This window comes from Typha latifolia, chromosome 1, assembly GCF_019914945.1.
Source record: "Typha latifolia isolate L0001 chromosome 1, TyphaL0001v2, whole genome shotgun sequence".
Lineage (NCBI taxonomy): Eukaryota > Viridiplantae > Streptophyta > Magnoliopsida > Poales > Typhaceae > Typha > Typha latifolia.
In genome coordinates, this window is record NC_133086.1 from 3799064 (window position 1) to 3818363 (window position 19300).

The following is a 19300-nucleotide window of genomic DNA, read 5'->3' on the forward strand; positions in this document are numbered from 1 at the left end:
CTTGAGAAGAGAAAGTGAGATGAGGTAAAATTAGAAAAATTAGGTAGCATTTAGAGAAGAGGAGAAATTTATTTATATATAAAATTTCCGTATACTCTCACGAGTGCATTCATGGTGGTGACCAAATGGGGCCTTTTGACCTTTGCTTGTCCTAACTCCTATCGATATAGTTTATCACCCTCAATTATTATTACCTGATCAATATAAAGCCCGATCCAGTAAATTAGAAGTGAGATATATTAGCCCAATCCAATAATGCCAGTCTCGGGCTTTATTGAAAATATATTAGCCCAATCCAATAACTTCATTGACCCTTAGTATGGGCCCAACAAACCAACTTCTCGTGGGCATTCTTGTCATTCCACCCTACGAAGTAATATATTAACTCTAGGGTTTATTGAGATCGCGCTATAAACTATAAAGCGGCATATTAGGGTTTCCGGAGCCGCCCCAAGCTACTACACCTTCGAATCTCAATCGGAGAGAGGAAAAGGAGATCCATTCGCAGCTTCATCTCCGGTAAGATCAAATAACCACTGAGATATCCAATATACTACTTAAGTTTGGTCGTTCGCGTTTGATAAGATCTTTGATTACTTGTAAAACTGTCCTCTTATTTTGTGAGGGTTTTAATAGAAATAGATATGTTACACTGATGAATTTTCTTTTTACGCCAATTTAAGGTTTGTTGAACCATTTATTCCAGTAGAAGATTCGACTTTTACGATCGTTTCTCGTTTCATTGTACTGAACGAGATCTAAATCCTGGTGTTTATTTTCACTCTCTGCAGTCGAAATGGCAACAGTCCCTGGCCCGCTTATCTGGGAGATTGTGAAGAAAAATAACGCCTTTTTAGTGAAGCAGTTTGGCAATGGAAATGCAAAGGTGCAGTTTAGCAAGGAACCGAACAATCTGTATAATGTTAACTCATACACTCACTCGGGTGAGAAATTTCAAGATCTTTTTATTTTTTTAGGTCGAATGTTTTACGTATGTTTGGTGTACTAGTAGTTGATGATGGACCTGAAAAAAAAATTTAGGTTTGGCAAACAAGAAGACCGTGATAATTCAATCAGGAGGTAAGGACCTTTCCGTGGTTCTTGCAACCACTAAGACAAAGAAGCAAAACAAGCCCAGCAGCTTGTATCACAAGTCTGTCATGAAAAAGGAGTTCCGAAAGATGGCTAAGGCAGTGAAGAACCAGGTACGGGCATTTGTTTTCAGATAGAGTTCTTTAAAATTCTTGTGCCATGAACTTCTATGATTTTATGTATTTTTGGATTGACATGTCTATATGTTGTTGGTAAATATTGTATAAAACTGTCCATATCAAGTATGAAGGGGAATGCTGATTACTGCCAATCGAGAATCAGCTATTAGTCTATTTAATTGCTGAGTTTATTCTGTTTCTGGTGAATGAAGTCATTGAAGACTGTTGACTTAAAAGTTGTAGGATTTTTTGTTATTGTTTTTGTTGTTTCTGTTTCATATTTACATGCAGAAGGATGCTATGAGCATGTTACAGGTTGTAGTAGCTTAAGAACAGCAAGCTAATTTCACTGTGACACCACATCATGGTTCCACTGCAAACGCACTTACCTTGGAAGTATATTTTCTCAGCAATAGCTTCTCGCTTGCTTATGTGAAGATCTCACTTGTTTTGTATATGATGTGAAAACATTTTTCAAGTAATAGACATATGTGTAAACTTTTGGCTTTCCCTTATCAAATTTCCATGTGATCTATTCATCTTAGTCGTACCCATATTGATCCTTTGCTTGGCAAATAGTATATGCTGTTTGATTCATATATTTGAATTTAAGCAATTTTTTGTTTTGTAGATGGTGTGAATTTCATGTGTGGTCTTCAACGTATTAAAAAGCGGCCATGGCGGCTAGACTGCCTGGGCGAACTTGGCAGGCCGCCAAGTTGCATAGCGGGCCGAGTGGCCCGTTGTAGCAATGGATTTGGACATAGGGTCGAATTTTGACTATTCGTTAACCCGTTAACCATTTTATCAAACTAACCCAATTGTTTTTCTCTCCTCACTATCGATATGAGCCCTAAAAATTTACTCTTTGATCGCCTCCCTCCCTCAACCTCCCTCGGTTGTCTCCCTTTCTCAATCATCTCCTAGCGGTAGCGAGAAGTCTATGACAGCAAGCAAGTATAACCGGCGGGCAGCGAAGGCTTGAAGGCTTTGAGCAGCGGCAGCAAGTGAATGACAGTTGCAATCGAACGGTGATTTTTTGAAGTTGTGGATTGCCGATTGCTTCATCTCCTCTCTTTTTTCTTCTTTTCTCTCTCTGACATTGAAACCACCAACTATTTTTGTGTATTCTTTCGCTGTGCTTTAACTGGTGGGAGAGAGTGGTAGGAAAGAGAGAGGCCATGTGGGAAAGAGAGGCGGCGTGCTCTAATGTTAACATTGGAAACCACTGAACATTGGAAACCACCAACTATTAATACATTTAATTCAAATTGTGGTAATATATTATTAAGATGTTAATGAAATATGTATACATATTTGTGAATTACAAATTTGTAATTTATTATTTTTATGGTTGTGAATTGCATTATTAACATTTTATAATGCCATATTAGTGTGTGTGTGTGTATTATATCATATAGAATTATAATTTTTTTTATAAATATGAAAATTGCTAGACCACCTTGGCTCCTGCTTTCTGCCTACACTGTCTTTCTAAAGTGGTGTATAAGGGACTTGGTAATGTTGCTTTGGTTTTTTTATTTTGGCCCTGTTAGGTTATATGCTGATAGTATTTTGGTTGATAGGGAGCTATCTGCTGTAGCTGAAAACTCTCTACAGGTTACTTTGTTTTGTTAACTTCTATCTTGGGATGGAAGTTAGTTTTTAAGTTTCAATGTAATAGGATTGTGACTTATATTTGAATTTAAACATGTAATCTTTTTTAATCATTATCCATCACCTATCAATGATCACTGACACTGCAGTTCATCTTGAATTTAGGGACACAACTCAGTGTACAAGTCCTATCTCTTTGCTGACCTCATCATGTATAATGTATAATCTTAGCTAAATCGTAGTTAATGATGTTTTCTCGCTGCAGCATTTATTTCCTTTGTACTATGCTCGTGCAATGTCTCATCCCTGGTCATGATCCGCAACAGGCCTCCTGTTATTGGGCATATATTGTTATGTGTGTTAATTTTATAAATCTGTAGTAATTTTGTGTTAATTTTTCCTCAGGTGACTGACAACAACTACCGTCCAGATCTTACTAAAGCAGCTCTTGCAAGGCTAAGTGCTGTGCACCGTAGCCTTATGGTCTCCAAGTCTGGTGCTAAGAAGAGGAACAGGCAGGCTGCTAAAGTATAATAAGTAACTAAACTTGGTTGATTGTGATGATCTTGTGCGTCTATTGGCTGTTTCATTTTTACTCTAATTTGTCAGTTTAAGACTTTTTTATTAGAACTGTAAGACTGCTTCCATCTTTTGTCTGCGAATGTTAATCCAAGATTTTGGTTTTGTGGATGATGATGATAGTGCGTCTCTTAAAACCCAGTCTGGATCATGCAATGCTGTGAGAATGTGCTTCTGCTGTTATATAACTAGTTGTCCAGTATATTCCTTACAAGAGATTGATAGTTTATTAATGTTCAATTGCTTTAAACAAATGGGCACAATAGGGTGAATCTATCTCATTGCTTGTGATCTCTCAGCTACCTCTTGTTGAATTTCTGTTGGTATGACTTTTTTGGTATGCAAGTTTCACACCTTCTATTGGAGATGATGAAAATATATTATGTTATTTTATAACTAGTTAGGGGCATCTTTGTCTCTTGACTGCTTGTCTGCATTTTTCTCTGCACAGTTGTTGGCTAGCATAACTCTCTCTCTCTCTCTCATTTTCTTCACCTACAACAAACATTACTAATATCCAATGCCATCAAATTTCGAGTTTTTAATGATATTTTGAGTTCGTATTTGAAAACAGAAGTTCGTTCAGCAATAGGGTTTTGAAAATTCTGAAATGTAGTATCTACCCGCTTGGTTTTTTATTTGATTAACAATCGTGGATCCAAATAACTAAAAGCTTCATTTACATGTCTAGTGTACCCTTGCTGCAGTCAATGAACAACAATTTCCAGTAGAGAATTTTCTTCACTCTAGAAAGTATTAACAAAAGAATTAGAAGAAACTTAAACAAGAACTCTTCAACTCACGCGGGACCCACAAGAGACAAATAACAAAATAAACAAAATAGCTGTCTCGCAACTACTTTCCAGACTTCTAACTACAGGCAGCTGCCCGCTCAACAAACTACTGCTCGAATCTATAAAAACCCCTCCCAAATCCTATTCCAGTCCTCATTCAAAAATTCTCTCTCTCGTCTCTCTTCCTCCCAAACCCCAGCCCTAGTCGCAATGGCCGGCGTTGATTATAAGTTTCTCTCCGTCCTCATTGCGGTTCTGGCCATGGCTTCCCTCTCCGCCGCCGCAGAAGCACCTGCGCCGAGCCCCACATCCGGCGGGATGGCTCTCTCCTCGCCGCTCGCTGCTGCTGTTCTCTGCTCCGTCGCTGCGTTGCTCTTCGGATCCCTCCGCCACTGATGGATCCGACGGCTGCGATCCGGATCTCGCCCTCTCTTGGGATCTGACGGCTTCTGGTGGTTATTTGTCTAGGCGTTACATATTACCATATTCTTCTTTGCTTCCTTCTTGTTCTACCGCATTGTTTGATTTGATGTTATTCTAAGGTTTCTGTCGAACCGTTCATTCTATCTCTATGAGACCCTATGTACCTGTATGATTCGATGCTTGTGCTCCTAGTCGTTCATTCGCATTGTATGATTCTTTCTCTTGTTTTTCCTTTTGAATAAAAGTTATCTCCTTTCTCTATTCTTTTCTTCAAACATTCCTCTCGCCACCCCCAACACCGACCTAGCTTTTGCTTACGAGGTGCTTGGTGGTGGGGGGAGGCTCTCCTTCCTCCTCTCATCTAGGATCGCTAGGTGGAGAGGGGGAGTTTTTGGCCCCTCCGGTAGCTCCAAATCTAGCCTTCCCCTCTTTGGTTGCCTTTAGTGACATACAAAGGCGATCGTTGTGGGTTTCATTGATCTGTTGATCTTTATTTATGTCATATAAATACTCACGCTGCTAATCCTGAATCCAGTTTCGTGAGCTAGCAAATTGAGACTCTGGAAGAAGTCGACATTGAATACAAGCATTCTGGCTCTAGACTCTAAGAGTCATTTGCTGTACCTCTTCGTTCATTTCAGATCTAGCAGATGGTGTTATATGGAATCCAACATGGACCCAGTGCAATATGCAATCAAAATGTTCTTCGTGTCAATCTTGGCCTTCCGAAAGCTCTCCATTTCGGCCTTCTCAATTAAAAGAGTAGTGAGTTTTGCTAATAACACTAGGTGCGTAAGATATATCATCTGAATTGTTAGCATTAGCAATAGTGATTATAGCGTAACACTGTTGTGATTCGGCATCAAGCTTTTTGTATAGCAAAACGCCAAGCTTTTTTTTATGTTTCATTCTATTTCTGATGTGGGTTCGGTAGAGATCTCAAAGTATGAAGAGAATTCCTACCATCGTGATACGTGCAGCAGTAAGATACATTTTCTCAGTACTTCCGAGCACTCCCGGGTATGGGTCTTTGGTTAAATGTAGGATAAGATGGTAAAATTGTTTGATGAAAATATATAAAAAGACAAATACTTTAAAAACCCTCTAGAATTTAGAGTTATACCAGTCATAACTAGGAGATAGATTTTAATTTTAATTTGATTAGTTATCTCTATATGTTATAAGATTTTAATTTAAATCGAATATTAAATTAATGACATATATACTCTCAAAAGTGCATTCATAGTAGTGACCAGATGGGGGCTTTTTAATCCGATCCAGTAATTTAGACTGAAAATTATATAGCCCGATCCAATAATGTTAGGCTTGGGCTTCATTGGCCCTTAGTATGGGCCCAACAAACCAACTTCTCGTGGGCATTCTTGTCATTCCATCCGATAAAGTATAATAGATTAACTCCAGGGTTTATGAGGGTCTCCGGAGCCGCCCAAGCTGCTACACCTTCGGAGCTTAATCGGAGAGACGAATAGGAAATTCATTCGCAGTTTCATCTCTGGTAAGATCAAATTCCCACGCAGATCTCCGATGGAATGCTAAGTTTGGTCGTTTGTGTTTGATAAGATCTTTGATTACTAGTAACCCTTTCCTCTTATTTTGTGAGGGTTTGAGTAGAAATTGGATATGTTATATTGAGATATTCATAGTAAGAAATGGGATTTAATTTTTCACTTTACTCTGTAGGCTGATGATAACAACACATGAAAAGATCCTCCATAATATGTCTTAGATATTCATAGTTTAGATGAAATAATTTTCTTTACGTGCCTGCTAAGACAGTTGTGATTGTATTCATCAGGATGTTGGTGTTATCTACTTATCTTCATGTACTTCTTTTGGATATTAATTGAGCCTCACAGGTGTTAGTTTTCCTTTTCTTGCGCTGACGAAAAATATTTTCAGTTTCATAATAAGCATTTATGCTAAAGTTCCAAATTTGTAAATCACACAGTAAAGTCTGTAGATTCCACTCCATTGCATGATCTAAGTAGGGCTTGTAGACTGTAGAGTTTCTAGGTTCCATGCAATGTACCCAAAATATCAGACTTTGTTTTCTCCTTTGATATTATGAAGGTATCAATGGTTAAAGCTTCCAACTAATTAAGATTTTACTATAAACATAGGAGTACTAAATTTTGATCTGTATTCAAATTGGTTTAAATGTTGGGGTCGATAAGTCTTGAGTTCTTTGTTCTCTCAGGAAATTATATATCTAAGCCACTACTGCTACCAAACCTTGGAGCTCCACAGTTGCGTTTGTTATTTCTTTCAAACAATAGTATCACTAGCACAATCTCATCAACATTGCACAATCAACTACAGTCCTTCAATCCACTGGTTTGAAAATCGGTTGGCAGAGCAATTAAACCCATCTAGTGCAACCTAATACTTAGATGCAGACAATTTCTGCATGTTGTATCGTAGACAATGACTATTCACCACCCTATAACACCCTAGTCCCAAGGCTCAGGTTTTGAAAAGCCAAACCTGAAATCTCATAAGACAACCTGCAGCATAATGAATGAGTCTGGCCCAGCCCAATAATCAAATGCAGAAAATTTATGCATGCCAAACTACAAGGAATCACCATTCATCATCTTGGACACCCTATTAGATTGGGTTGAACCGAACCCACTTGCATAAACCAAGGCTCAGCTCGGCCCATAAGAACCCCTAGTTAGACCTCTTAGGCCTTAGAGCAATGATGGAAGTGGAAGTGGAAGTGGGAGCCAGGTAAAGCTCAAGGCTAAGCGGAGGCGATTCACAGTTTTTGGAGAAGTAGCGATGGGTCCTCATCTTAAGTTGTTTGATGCAAGTTTTCAGAGTCTTGAGAGTTAGATACAGGGGAACCATCGCAAAAATTCTAGCAATCGATTAGTCTCTATGAGTACTCCTGCACAAAATCCCTCCTTTTTCCCCTCTTCTTCACCTACCCTCATTGCCCATTGCATTGATCGTTGCCGCCACCTCCACAACAAGTTCTGTCGCCACGTTGCCTGTTATCTTTCTTCATCTCTCTATCCATCTATCTATTTGTCTTGCTTTTTCGACATCTCATTCCTGTCTTCCACCAGTCTAAGGTGAGAGTCGTTCACATTTCTTGGAATTCTATTGTTGCCTCCTGTTTTAGTATTTCTTTTGGTTCTCACCCCAGCTAATGGAAGATCATAGTTTGTAGTTTTGTGGTAAATTTTCTTTTTGCTTTTCTCTATTAGGGATGAATTCTGTGCCAATTTGTTTCTTTTGTATGAGAAGTTGAAAGCTTTAGTCTCATGATTGATCGATCTGGGTGACATTTTCTTTTACTTAGCCCTTTCTTAAGTGTTAATTGTAACTTTACTGATAGATTTATGATATTGGGGAACAAATTTTGATCTTGCAACATTTACCCCGTGAAGAGGTGAAATTTTGTGAGAAGGGAGAACCTATTCTTGCCTTACACTATTTTTCAACAACTATGCATGACCTCAGTCATGGGGTTTCAAAGTTTAGTTATTAAGCTTGGTTCTTTGGATTCTTGAAGCTTGATAATGAGAAATATCTTGGATCATCTTATACAAACTATCTTTGAGTTGATTAATTTGTTTCCATAAGGAAAAAACTTAAACCTAAGAATTGAAATTGGGTAAGCATTCTGGAGATCAAATTTAACCACTATGTGAGTTAATTGGTAGGTGATTATATTGTTGAGAATAATCGTATGATGTAGCATTAAACGGACAGAACTTTCATGATGAATATTCGTTTAAAGAACCTTTTCTTAGCTGTGCTTAAGCGGTGACATCCTCTTGGACTTCAATCTTTGAAATTTTGGTAGTTTGGTAGTTATTTGCTGGTCAATTTTTCCTTCCTTAGTCCTTGACCACCTAATCCTTGTTGTTTTTGCTTGAGTAGACTTGAATTCTCCACTTCTCGTTGAACTTGCAAATCAAATCGTCCCCTTGTGGCAGGGTGCAGAATAGGATTGATGTTCCACATGTAGTCATACTATTGTAGTTTAAATAGTTGTTTAATATGATTTGGTTTATATAATATTTTTAATAGGTAGTTACTAAGGTAATGTTTATGCCTTTTGGTCTATTGTTTTTCTATGTTCAACACGTATATTTGAAGAGAGTGTTGTGGCCAGTAGATCTGTAGATGTGGTAAGATAATGCCCTAAGATGTTTGACAGAGGGTCTGAAAAGATTTGATGTGGTCAACCAAATTAGGAATATGGCAAAAGAATCAAACGGTCTCTATGAAGCAACTAATTAGTTAATTCCATTTTTCCGTTTCTCTAAACAAATAAAATGGCCATCTGTTTCATTAAGTTTCTATATTATACTAGATAGGGTGGAGATTAAGCTTTTGCTTGATTCTCATACTCATTAGTTACCCTTTCAATACATAATTCTGATTGTAGTGATATTTTGTTATTGAGAAGTAATTATCTTAGCAATGGAAGTCATTTCCTCCTACTTTATAGTTTATTCTGTTTGGGTTCTTTCAGCATTTTATCTGGAGTTTTTGGTTCGATTAATCACAGTTCTTATCTTCTACTCCAGGTTTTGTAGTGACATCTCACACTTTAGTTTCCAATCTCCAGTCGAAAGATTTAACAAATACATATGCCCCCTCTCAAACCTCCACTTCCTCGAATACTCCTAAACAATGTCTCCTGCATGCGCAATGCACAAACAGTCCTCCGTAATATTAATGTCTCTGTGCATGATGGCTCTGCTCTTATGTTAACCGGTGCCAATGGTTCCGGAAAGACAACCTTACTTCGCATGCTAGCTGGATTCTCTCGCCCCTCTGGTGGCGAGATCCTTTGGAATGGGCATGATGTTACATCTCCTGGAGTTTTTCAACAGTACAAGCTGCAACTTAATTGGCTATCACTAAAAGATGCCATAAAAGATAAGCTGACTGTCTTAGACAATGTTCAATGGTTTGAGGTATTGGAAGGAAAATGTGGAAAGTCATTGGGTGCACTCGAACTAATGGGGCTTGGTAGGCTTGTGAACGAGAAGGCAAGGATGCTTTCTATGGGCCAGAGGAAGCGGTTGCAATTGGCTAGATTGCTAGCTATAGATAGGCCAATTTGGTTGCTTGATGAGCCCTCGGTTGCTTTGGATTCTGAAGGGGTTCGGTTGTTGGAGTTCATAATAGCTGAGCATCGCAAGAAAGGGGGAATTGTCTTTGTGGCGACGCACCTGCCTATTGAGATCGAAGATGCAATGTTTCTTCGGCTTCCACAGAGGTTCCCTAGAAGGAAAACCTTGGTCGATCTGGTCCACTAATGTAAACATAAATCTACATATGTTTCACTTTTAGTTGACTGCCTATAAGGTTGTGTACATTGGTGCAAAATTATTCTTTCACTATTAACAGTACTTTGTTGTAACGTTATCAAGGATATCACTTGAATGACAAAGTAAAGTTAATTGTGACTTCCACAATGAGAGTATTTGGTTGTTAGAAAGTGGGGTTAAAAATACTCAAATTCAGACATTTTTTAATTTTTGATGTTTGGTGGTAAAATATAAACAAAAAAAACTAAATTTTTTTTACATATAACAAATAGTTTCATTATTTTATTTTTTTTTGACTTGCATGCGATTTATTCATTTTAGTCGTACCCAGATTTATCATTTGCTTGGCAATATCAATTGTGATTTGTTTCATATATTGAACTTAAACCTGTAATCCTAGTAAATGATGCTTTCCGAGAGCAGCATTTATTTGCTTATTATATATCTGTAATCATTTTGTGTGTTCATTTTTCCTCAGTTGAGTGACAGCTACTACCTTCTATTGGCTGTTTCTTTTTCACTCTAATTTATCAGTTGGAAGACTTTTCTTTACTAGAGCTGTAAGACTTCTTCCATCTGCGAACTTTAATTGAAGATATTGGTTTTTGTGGAAGATGATTATGATAATGACGATGATAATGCGTCTGACGAAATCAACAGTCTGAATCATGCAATGTTATTATGAGAATATGCTTCTGCTGTTAGAACTAGTTGTGATCTCTCAGCTACCTCTTGTTGAAACTCATTTGCTATGACTTTTTGGGATGCAAGTCTTCCACCTTCTCTGATTGGTGTCTGCTAATGCCTGACGACTCTCTTGCATGTACTTTACCTTATACCAAACATTTTACCAATATCTTCGTGTGTCGAATTTTGTGTTATTATTATAATCTTTTGACTTCTTATTTGAAATTATAACAGAAGTTTGTTGAGCAATAGGATTTTTGAAAATTCACAACAATAGAAAAAAAGTTCACCTGCTTGATATTTTATTTGATGAACAATTGTGAATCCGGGCACTTACACGAGGTAATTTGGTAGTTTAGCTTAATTCAATTAATGGATGACAGTGCGGTAACTTATAAGACAACATGACAACACAATGGCTCTCGTCTATGTATCTAGAGAGGATTGACCTTTTATTCAGCTCATATCATATCTAATCTTTGAGCTCATAAAAAAATAATAATCATGAATCCAAATAATTAATAGCCTTCGGGCTCATAAAAAAATATAATCATGGATCCAAATAATTACCTTTTTTATATGTAATGCCCTTGCTGCTGCAGCCCATGAGTCAATCAACATCAATTTCCAGTAGAGAATTTTCTTTCACTCTGGAAAGTGTTAATAAAAGAATAGTTAGAAGAAACTAAAAAAAATAGTCTTCAACTCACGCGGGACCCAGAAGGGGCTAGGCGTATACGGCAATTATGAAAGTAATAAACAAAATAAACAAAATAGCTGTCTCGCAACTGCTTGCCAGACTGTCTAACTACGGGCAGCGAGCTGCCCGCGCCAAAAAAAAAAAAAATATATATATATATATATATATTCAAATTAAAAAATTTTAAAAAGAAAACACTGCCCGAATCTGTCGATAAAAGTCCCTCTGTCATCTCCCATTCCATTCCCCACCCAAAAGTTCTCTCTAATCTCCTCTCTTCCACCCCAACCCTAGTCGTCATGGCCGCCGTCGATTCTAGGGTTCTCTCCGTCCTCCTCGTCGCGGTGTCGGCCATGGCTTCCCTCGCCGCCGCCGCAGACGCACCAGCGCCGAGCCCCACTTCCAGCGCGATGACTCTCTCCTCGCCGTTCGCCGCGGCTGTCCTCTGCTCCGCCGCTGCGCTGCTCTTCGGATCTCTCCGCCACTGATGGATCCGACGGCTGCGATGCGGATCGCGTCTTCTCCCGGGATCTGACGGCGTATGGTGGTTATCTGTCTGGGCGTTACATATCATCATATTCGTTTTTGCTTCCTTCTAGTTCCACCGCATTGTTTGATTTGATGATACTCTAGGGTTTCTGTGGCTCGAATAGTTCATCCGATCTGTATAAGACTTATGTACCTATATGATTCGATGCGTGTTTTACTTCTAATATATTCTAAAATTTTCGCGCTGAGAGCTTCAGTTTCGTTTTTTTTTTACCTCTCTTCATTTCACTTCTCAATTAAAGTTTGAAATAGTGTACATCACTGGAATTCCCATTTGGCAGGGGTGAAATTGTAATATATTAAACCGTGTGGGAATTGGTAGGAGTAATATCCTAATATCTAGGAAGATAAAAAGGATTCAAACAAAAGAAAATTCATTGATTAATTTTAAATGATATCGATGATGCTTTGGATAATTTTATATCTAAAATATTTTTAAAAAAATACTAAGTCCAAGTGTCCAACTTGCACTGTCTTGAAGAGCTTATTCTTAGCATAAATTCAAACCAAAAGAGGATGATAAGATAATCTGACTAACAAAATGTTAACACGGTTTTGAACTCTTGATCATCAAAATAATCCAATTCTGATATTATATTAGAGAAAAATAATTATAAAAAATTTAATACTGTGGCTCTGGAACGCTGTCAATTACACCTATTTTTAATCTTGTTCTAGGTATCTTTAAAAGACTTGAACGAGCCGAGGACAAATTGAGTGGTTGACTGTAAATTAGAATAATAGTATTATTGTTAAGTTAATATAAAAACTAGTTAGTTCAAGAGATTTTATGTCAAATAAATATTATATGATGAGGTGAGGAAAAAGGGAGCGCATGATTGAATAAATAATTATTTTAAACGATGTAATTTTAAAGACAAAAAGAAAATTATTTGATTTGTTAATAAATATAACTAGTTGATTAATTGAGAACAAAGAGAGAATAAGAATGCCAGAATGGGCTTTAAGAGGACTTGCTGCTTTTACTCCGTCAATTCAGGATAAAACATAGAGGCTCGTCAATATTTTGGATAACTTGTACTAATGGAACCAGATTAAATGGATCGATAACACAAACACAGGTATAATCCATATAATTATTCATGTTAAGTGGGTCAAAGCCATTTGTAATAATAAGGGAATTATCTGGATAAGTCTGAATAAAGACTCATTTATTAACAAAAAGCGATCAAATGCTATTTTTTTCTTTCTTTCTTTCTTCCGATTAAAATCCTTAGGGCGAGCTAAATTGTGGGTCTCCAGGTTGTTAACCAAAGTAGCAATTAAATAGACCACTGGCATTCACGGAGTTTAACTAAGGGAACCTAATGTTGGGTTGGATACGAAAGAGAGGGATGGATTAGCTGATTAGTTCTAGTTCTATTCGGTGTGGTACTTAAGAGACTTAGAGTAGCTTAATACGAACCGGGGGGTTTAAAGAGAGAAGCAAAAAGGCCCACACCGCCGCACGCCTTCTTGACCTCGTTGCCTCGCTCCTTTTGTTCGTCTCTTTTCTCCTCACCAAAAAGTTCCCCCCTTCTCTCCTCTGTCCGTCGCCAGGTATCAATGCAACAATCCTTGGCCCTATCAAATAATTCCACGCATCTCCATCTGTTTTCTCTGATTCGATTCTCCTCTTCTCTGGATTGGATCGTTTTCGGTTAATTTCTTTTTTTCTTTTTTCTTTCGAGTCGTTTGCTTCTATTACAATCGAGACCCGGTTGCTAGGGTTAGAATTTTGGAAGGGATTGATCAGGGGATTAATCGATTTTGTATCTCTAAATTCGTGTTCCTTTTATTTATTTATTTTGCAGAACTGCTGATCCGCGATGAGTGAGGTATTCGATGGCTACGAGCGCCAGTACTGCGAGATCTCCGCATCTCTCTCACAAAAGTGCTCATCGGCTTCTATTCTCGACGGAGGTAAGATTTTGGTCTGGATCAGGAGTTTCATTTTAGTTCGATTTTGCATTCTCATCTTTGATCTGTGATTCGTTTCGTAGAGAAAAAGAAGCAGAAGGTGCAAGAAATCAAAACCGGATTGGACGATGCTGAAACTTTGGTAGATTTTGTTTGCATGATCTGCTGATGGTTGTGTTTGTAAAGGAAAAAATCGCTTTTCTTAATCGTAAAACGGACGCGATTTAATCTTCTTTGCAGATTAGGAAGATGGATCTGGAGGCTAGAAGTTTGCAGCCAAGTATAAGAGCTGGATTGCTGGCGAAGTTGAGGGAATATAAATCTGATCTGAACAATTTAAAGAGTGAGCTTAAGAGAATTACAACCGCTAATTCTGCCCAGGCAACACGAGAGGAGCTATTGGAGTCGGGGATGGCAAATACGCTAGCAGTAAGCTGATGCCTCCTAATTCTCCTGCCAATTTTGAAGCTTTATGCATCCCTATTACTTTCATTTGGCATTATCTTTCCCAATTTTAATGTATTAATTGGTGTTGCTTTTCTATGTTATTATAGCTTGTACCTACAACTGCGTTTAGATCATGTTAAACTTATTAAGCCGCACTTTTATTCTATTGGCACCTGAAACTTGAACATCAAAAGCCACATATCTTTGGGATCTCTTCTACATTCTCATATTTAGAGTATGATTTTTTCACTATATAATTATATGTTGATGCTGTCCTTCTAGCTCCTCAATATGGTTAAAACATGTTGAAAGCTTGAACCTAGAAATGTTTGTAAGGTATATATTTAAAAAGCATTATATATATATATATAAACTAAATGATGTTGGATTCCCGCATGACATGGATTTCTACTGCAATGACAACTTTGGGATAAGATATTGCTTCTTCTTTCATCCAGTGTGCTAGTTTGTATTCTTCCTCTCGTCCCTTGTTTTTCTAGTTCGCCATCTCGCAGTAGTGATTGCGGGTGAAAATTGTATGATTACATCATAGACATCCTCTTGGTAATTCTAACAAACATGCAGAAGCTTGTAATGAAAATATAAAAGAAAGGAAACACACAGGAAAATGAATCTTTGATTGCTCAAAACCTTAACAACTAGACTTATTATGCCTAATTATACTAGTAAGGAAAGGGTATGTGTCCTGGACTAGTTGAGTTATGATATTTTCCTATAAAGAGGAGAAGAAGAAGAAGAAGAAGAGAGTGGATATGAAAAAAAATAATGGCATCTAAAATAAGTGGGTATAACATTTATTTTTATAAATTTGTTTCTATACCATAACGCTTCTTTTTCTTCTCTCAAATTAACATTTTGCAATATCAATGGCCTTTGGCTTGTTTGATAGCTCAGAGGGTTGATATCCAGCAAGTCCAGGTGGATATTGTAATTAAATCGTTATTATATGGTAAAGTTAACTATGTATGATTTTGAGCTAAGAATATAGAATGTACATCGGTATACATTGCAACTAAGAATGCTTATGTTGCCCCTCTTGATTCACATATCATCTACTCCTTTTTGTTTGTGCAAACTGTTGTAATTCTGTTTGACCAATTAGAGATTCAGTGTTTATGTTCCTTTGAGGTTATCTCTTGTCATCTTATCGTTCTTTATAAATGTATCATTTTTCCTTACCACATCAGGGAGTTAAAAATTTCTCCCTTTCCCTCTAATATGCCATTGGATAATTGAATGGTGCAGATGTCTTCTGATCAAAGAGGAAGATTGTTGATGTCAACAGAAAGACTGAATCAATCAACTGACAGAATTAAAGAAGGTCGAAGAACTATGCTGGAGACAGAGGAACTTGGTGTATCTATTCTTCAGGATCTGCACCAACAGCGCCAGTCTCTGCTGCATGCTAATAATACAGTATGGCCATCATTTTCCTTGATACGTATAATGTTATGGAAATCTTTTTATAAAATGTTCTCACAGTTAGATTGCTTTAGACTCTAAATATTATGAACAGGTTGACATGCAGTAGAAGAAAATATTTTGAGAATATATCCATCAACAATATAATGTTCAAAGCTTCAATCCAGATTCTCTCCATTGTATTGTACTTTCGCTCAATCATTTAATCAACTGTGCTTTCTTACTTGCTAGTGCTAGCGAAGAACAAGATGAATGCCACAAACCCACCCAATTTTGACACCCCATCCTGCTTCCTTGAATTGTGCCTGACAGTTTAGTGAGCAGCTTTAGCTAAATGAGTTGCCAATTCAGATGTTTTTGAGTAATTATGTACTTCATTTGCTTGACATTATGTTGTTTTCTGGTGGTGGTGATGGATCTCTTTCGTGGCTTGATTTCAGTTGCATGGAGTGGATGATTACGTTGGCAAGAGCAAAAAGATCCTATCAGCTATGTCAAGAAGAATGGACAGGAACAAGTGGATTATTGGGGGCGTCATTGTTGTCTTGGTGTTAGCCATTCTTCTGATCCTGTACTTCAAACTTGCTCATTGAACCCTTGCTACGGGAGACTCAAATAATTCTGTCTTTGGATTGTGTTTGAAGGCCACTGAATTCTGTACATGTGACTCAAACAGTCTCTTCGTCTTTTTTCCTTATTGTACCCTTGTGCTGTATCTAGTTTGTTGTTGTGGAAAAGAGAGACGTCTTTGGCTCTTCACATGTTGTCGATATATATATAGTCTGATACCGAGTGCTTTTATGATGCTAGTAACGTCTTGACTCAAATCCGTAATTCTGTCGTATGTAAAATTAACTCACGGTCACTTTAGGAGGCTGTTTGGTTAAGCAAGAATAAGCCTCATATTTTAAAATAAACTTTCTTTATTTCGAAATAAGTATGCCAGTTGAGTTTGACCTATGTATGGTTTTGCTTTCAAGGAGATTGCATCGTTGGAGAACAATTCGAAGGTCCTTCATTAATAAAATTGATGCAGACCCAAGTCAATATTCCCTATTGTAAATTATCTACACAAATAAATTCCACCAGCGAGGCTGAGGAAGTTGATTATTGACATCACCAAACTTTAGCCATATGAGTGAGTCCAAGGAAATTAAACAGCCTAGCCATAAAACATCTGCCTATGCCTTCATTACATTTCTGTCCGACTACCACATCCACATATACATTCAAATGACTGTCCGAGGAGATAAATAAAACAGGATATGATATTCACACTCCGACACAACGCTTGACTCTAATTAGAGGTGAAATATTTCATTAGATCATTGTCTCCCCTTATATTGATTTAGCACCATAATTATCAACAAAAACAACTACAGCTTCAGCACTCAGAGAAGGAAAAAAGAAGCTAAATACACAATTTTCAGGAGCCATATCCTTTATTCCTTTTAATTAGAACTTCTATCCAAACTTACCTCAAAGTCAGCATGAAGAGAAAGACAGAACTTCAGATATTAGATAATAAGATAGACCGGATCTGTCAAAATATCTATTTCACTACATTAGTTTACAAAAAAATACAAGAATAACTTATATTAGTATAAACTCTCTTATACTAGTATTAAAAATTAACATAGCTATACTACTAGCTATTCTACAAAAGTGAATAGGGCCTCAAGTATCCATGAGAAAAAGTCTCTTCTAACTAGTCAATTGTATTTTGCCACTCAGGGAAAGACAAAGCAACAATACAAGGATAAATATCTCTATACTTCCATTCACTTCTTTTCCGGTCCAATTAAGGGTATCTACTGGATATTGCAGTACAAGCACTGACATTTTCAACATACCAACTCCATACCAAACCTGACCCAACTGTAGTAGAAGATCAAATAAAAAAAAACTGGAGTAGAAGATCAAATAAAAAAAAACTGGAGTAGAAGATCAAATTAAAAAACAACTGGAGTAGCAGACTAACCAGGATACCAGGTAATTCAGCCTAATTCTTGGGAAAATGAAGGCATAAAGTTATATAATTCCTATTCCACCACCTCATTTACATATACCTGCTCATTAATTCCTATACAAGTAGGTATCCTCTATGATATCTATGATTTGCCTCTTAGAATAATGTGCTATTCCCTACATGTGTGGCTCCTTTGATTCAACCATGATTAACTGCTGCACAACTCAAATCCAACAAATGAACAAACTTGCTCTTAAACTTGATAACAATTCACAATGAGCAACACATTATGCATCTTTTCTCGTTTCCTCTGCCAATACCAATGGCATGTGCCTTCATGTAAGATCAGAACTAATTATAACAAATATTTGAGCAATACAATCCTCTTCAACTTCACAAGGGAACATATCACAACACTGTAGAAAAATAAGATATCTAGGAAGGCAGCACATTGAAAGAAACAAACTTAGAATTCACAAGATGTTTTAAAAAGTTTTACATTCACCTTGGAACCAACAGCCCAAACAATTAAGATTTCAGTGCACAACAATTGGAGATTTTCAGAATAGCAATCATACAAACAGATGAATAAGGCAAGCTAATAACATAATAGGCATAACCATATAACACATCTCATTACAAAGAGTAGCAAACTCCAACCTATTGCTCATTTATCATACAGACTCGGATAAACTATAAAGAAACAAGACCGTGTTATTCTGGTCCATCACTCAGAACATAAATGAAGTTAGCTATCTAAATAACTAACCACAAAAACGTTAAAAAATAACCAATTCTTTCAGAGGACAAGAGATTCTGCTCAACATTTAAAGGCTCTCAGCTAGAAAAGTAGCTGAATCAAAGTGTTCAACAAACATCACCAAAACAAAATCCATGTTCTCTTAAACCACTAACATCGAATCCAATTCCAAATAAAAAAAAAGTAATCTACCAACTACATTGCCGACATCAATCTATTACTTCTCAGACGAGTTGGGTCCCCTCTTCTTCCCAAATCCAACAACTGCCAAAAACATATATAAAAACAATTACAAAAACAAGAAAAAAAAATTGAAACTTTCCTGCGAAATCTATAGAGCATAAACAAAACAAAACAAAACAAAAAAGAGAATGAGGCTGAGTAAATCGGAAGAAAAAAAGTAAATACTTACCGGCGGTGACGAAACGGCGGTTGTATTGCATGCGCTTGTGAGCTCTTCCCCTGGGCTTCTTCTTCTTGTCCTGCTTCGCCACCTTCGGAGTCTGCCCGCGCACCTTTCCGGCACGTGCGAGCGATCCGTGCACCTTACCTAAACGAGGAAAAAATGCGAGATCCAATGAGGAGAGGAGAGAAGAAGGCAAAGGAATCAAGAAGAAGAGTTGAAGGATTTCTTAATCTTACCCATCTCTGGATTGCAGCGGAGGAAAGGAGGGAGAGAGAGCGGCTACGGGTATTAGGGTTTTGAAGAAGAGGAGTAATATGGAGCTGCAATTTTATATATAGTACGACTTGGCGAATCAAGAGTCGTTCCTAGGACTAAGATGATGAGGCCTATTCATTTATTCATTAGACGGCTGTGATTCTGCTCTGATAGTTTATTGGGAATAGGCTCCGTTGTCATAAAGCTAGGCTTGAAATTAAATTT

At 37.4% G+C, this 19300-nt stretch overlaps 4 protein-coding genes across 5 annotated transcripts; 3 read left to right on the top strand and 1 right to left on the bottom strand.

Moving 5' to 3' along the window:
• The first annotated feature begins 399 nt into the window (after positions 1 to 399).
• On the top strand, positions 400 to 3521 carry LOC140794695 (large ribosomal subunit protein eL28y-like). Its single transcript, XM_073146831.1, has 4 exons — positions 400 to 519; positions 792 to 944; positions 1042 to 1205; positions 3234 to 3521. The coding sequence occupies exons 2-4, from the start codon at positions 797 to 799 to the stop codon at positions 3360 to 3362; spliced, it is 441 nt and encodes a 146-aa protein (XP_073002932.1). The 5' UTR covers positions 400 to 519; positions 792 to 796; the 3' UTR covers positions 3363 to 3521.
• A 2513-nt stretch (positions 3522 to 6034) lies between these two features.
• On the top strand, positions 6035 to 10086 carry LOC140781098 (ABC transporter I family member 1). Its single transcript, XM_073126903.1, has 2 exons — positions 6035 to 6140; positions 9190 to 10086. Exon 2 carries the CDS (start codon positions 9253 to 9255, stop codon positions 9925 to 9927), a length of 675 nt encoding a protein of 224 aa, XP_072983004.1. The 5' UTR covers positions 6035 to 6140; positions 9190 to 9252; the 3' UTR covers positions 9928 to 10086.
• A 3042-nt stretch (positions 10087 to 13128) lies between these two features.
• Positions 13129 to 16494, top strand: LOC140800287 (vesicle transport v-SNARE 11-like). 2 transcript variants are annotated; one of them, XM_073154982.1, is made up of 6 exons: positions 13129 to 13435; positions 13690 to 13798; positions 13879 to 13937; positions 14036 to 14224; positions 15509 to 15679; positions 16126 to 16494. In XM_073154982.1, exons 2-6 carry the CDS (start codon positions 13705 to 13707, stop codon positions 16276 to 16278), a joined length of 666 nt encoding a protein of 221 aa, XP_073011083.1. In that variant the 5' UTR covers positions 13129 to 13435; positions 13690 to 13704; the 3' UTR covers positions 16279 to 16494. The 2 variants fall into 2 exon arrangements, with proteins under 2 accessions (XP_073011083.1, XP_073011092.1); XM_073154991.1 differs by having other exon boundaries at positions 13377 to 13535.
• A 1939-nt stretch (positions 16495 to 18433) lies between these two features.
• On the bottom strand, positions 18434 to 19187 carry LOC140781246 (small ribosomal subunit protein eS30z/eS30y/eS30x). Its single transcript, XM_073127160.1, has 3 exons — positions 19057 to 19187; positions 18827 to 18964; positions 18434 to 18678 (listed from the first exon to the last, which is right to left on the bottom strand). Exons 1-3 carry the CDS (start codon positions 19058 to 19060, stop codon positions 18632 to 18634), a joined length of 189 nt encoding a protein of 62 aa, XP_072983261.1. The 5' UTR covers positions 19061 to 19187; the 3' UTR covers positions 18434 to 18631.
• Between the last annotated feature and the right edge of the window lie 113 nt (positions 19188 to 19300).

Coding starts and splice junctions, on each gene's coding strand:
- LOC140794695 (XM_073146831.1), top strand. CDS start 797: ATGGCAACAGTCCCTGGCCCGCTTATCTGGGAGATTGTGAAGAAAAAT. Junction 945..1,041: donor TAACTCATACACTCACTCGG/GTGAGAAATTTC, acceptor AAAAAAATTTAG/GTTTGGCAAACAAGAAGACC. Junction 1,206..3,233: donor CTAAGGCAGTGAAGAACCAG/GTACGGGCATTT, acceptor ATTTTTCCTCAG/GTGACTGACAACAACTACCG.
- LOC140781098 (XM_073126903.1), top strand. CDS start 9,253: ATGCCCCCTCTCAAACCTCCACTTCCTCGAATACTCCTAAACAATGTC.
- LOC140800287 (XM_073154982.1), top strand. CDS start 13,705: ATGAGTGAGGTATTCGATGGCTACGAGCGCCAGTACTGCGAGATCTCC. Junction 13,938..14,035: donor TGGACGATGCTGAAACTTTG/GTAGATTTTGTT, acceptor TCTTCTTTGCAG/ATTAGGAAGATGGATCTGGA. Junction 14,225..15,508: donor GGATGGCAAATACGCTAGCA/GTAAGCTGATGC, acceptor TGAATGGTGCAG/ATGTCTTCTGATCAAAGAGG.
- LOC140781246 (XM_073127160.1), bottom strand. Junction 18,679..18,826: donor CCGCCGTTTCGTCACCGCCG/GTAAGTATTTAC, acceptor TGTTTTTGGCAG/TTGTTGGATTTGGGAAGAAG.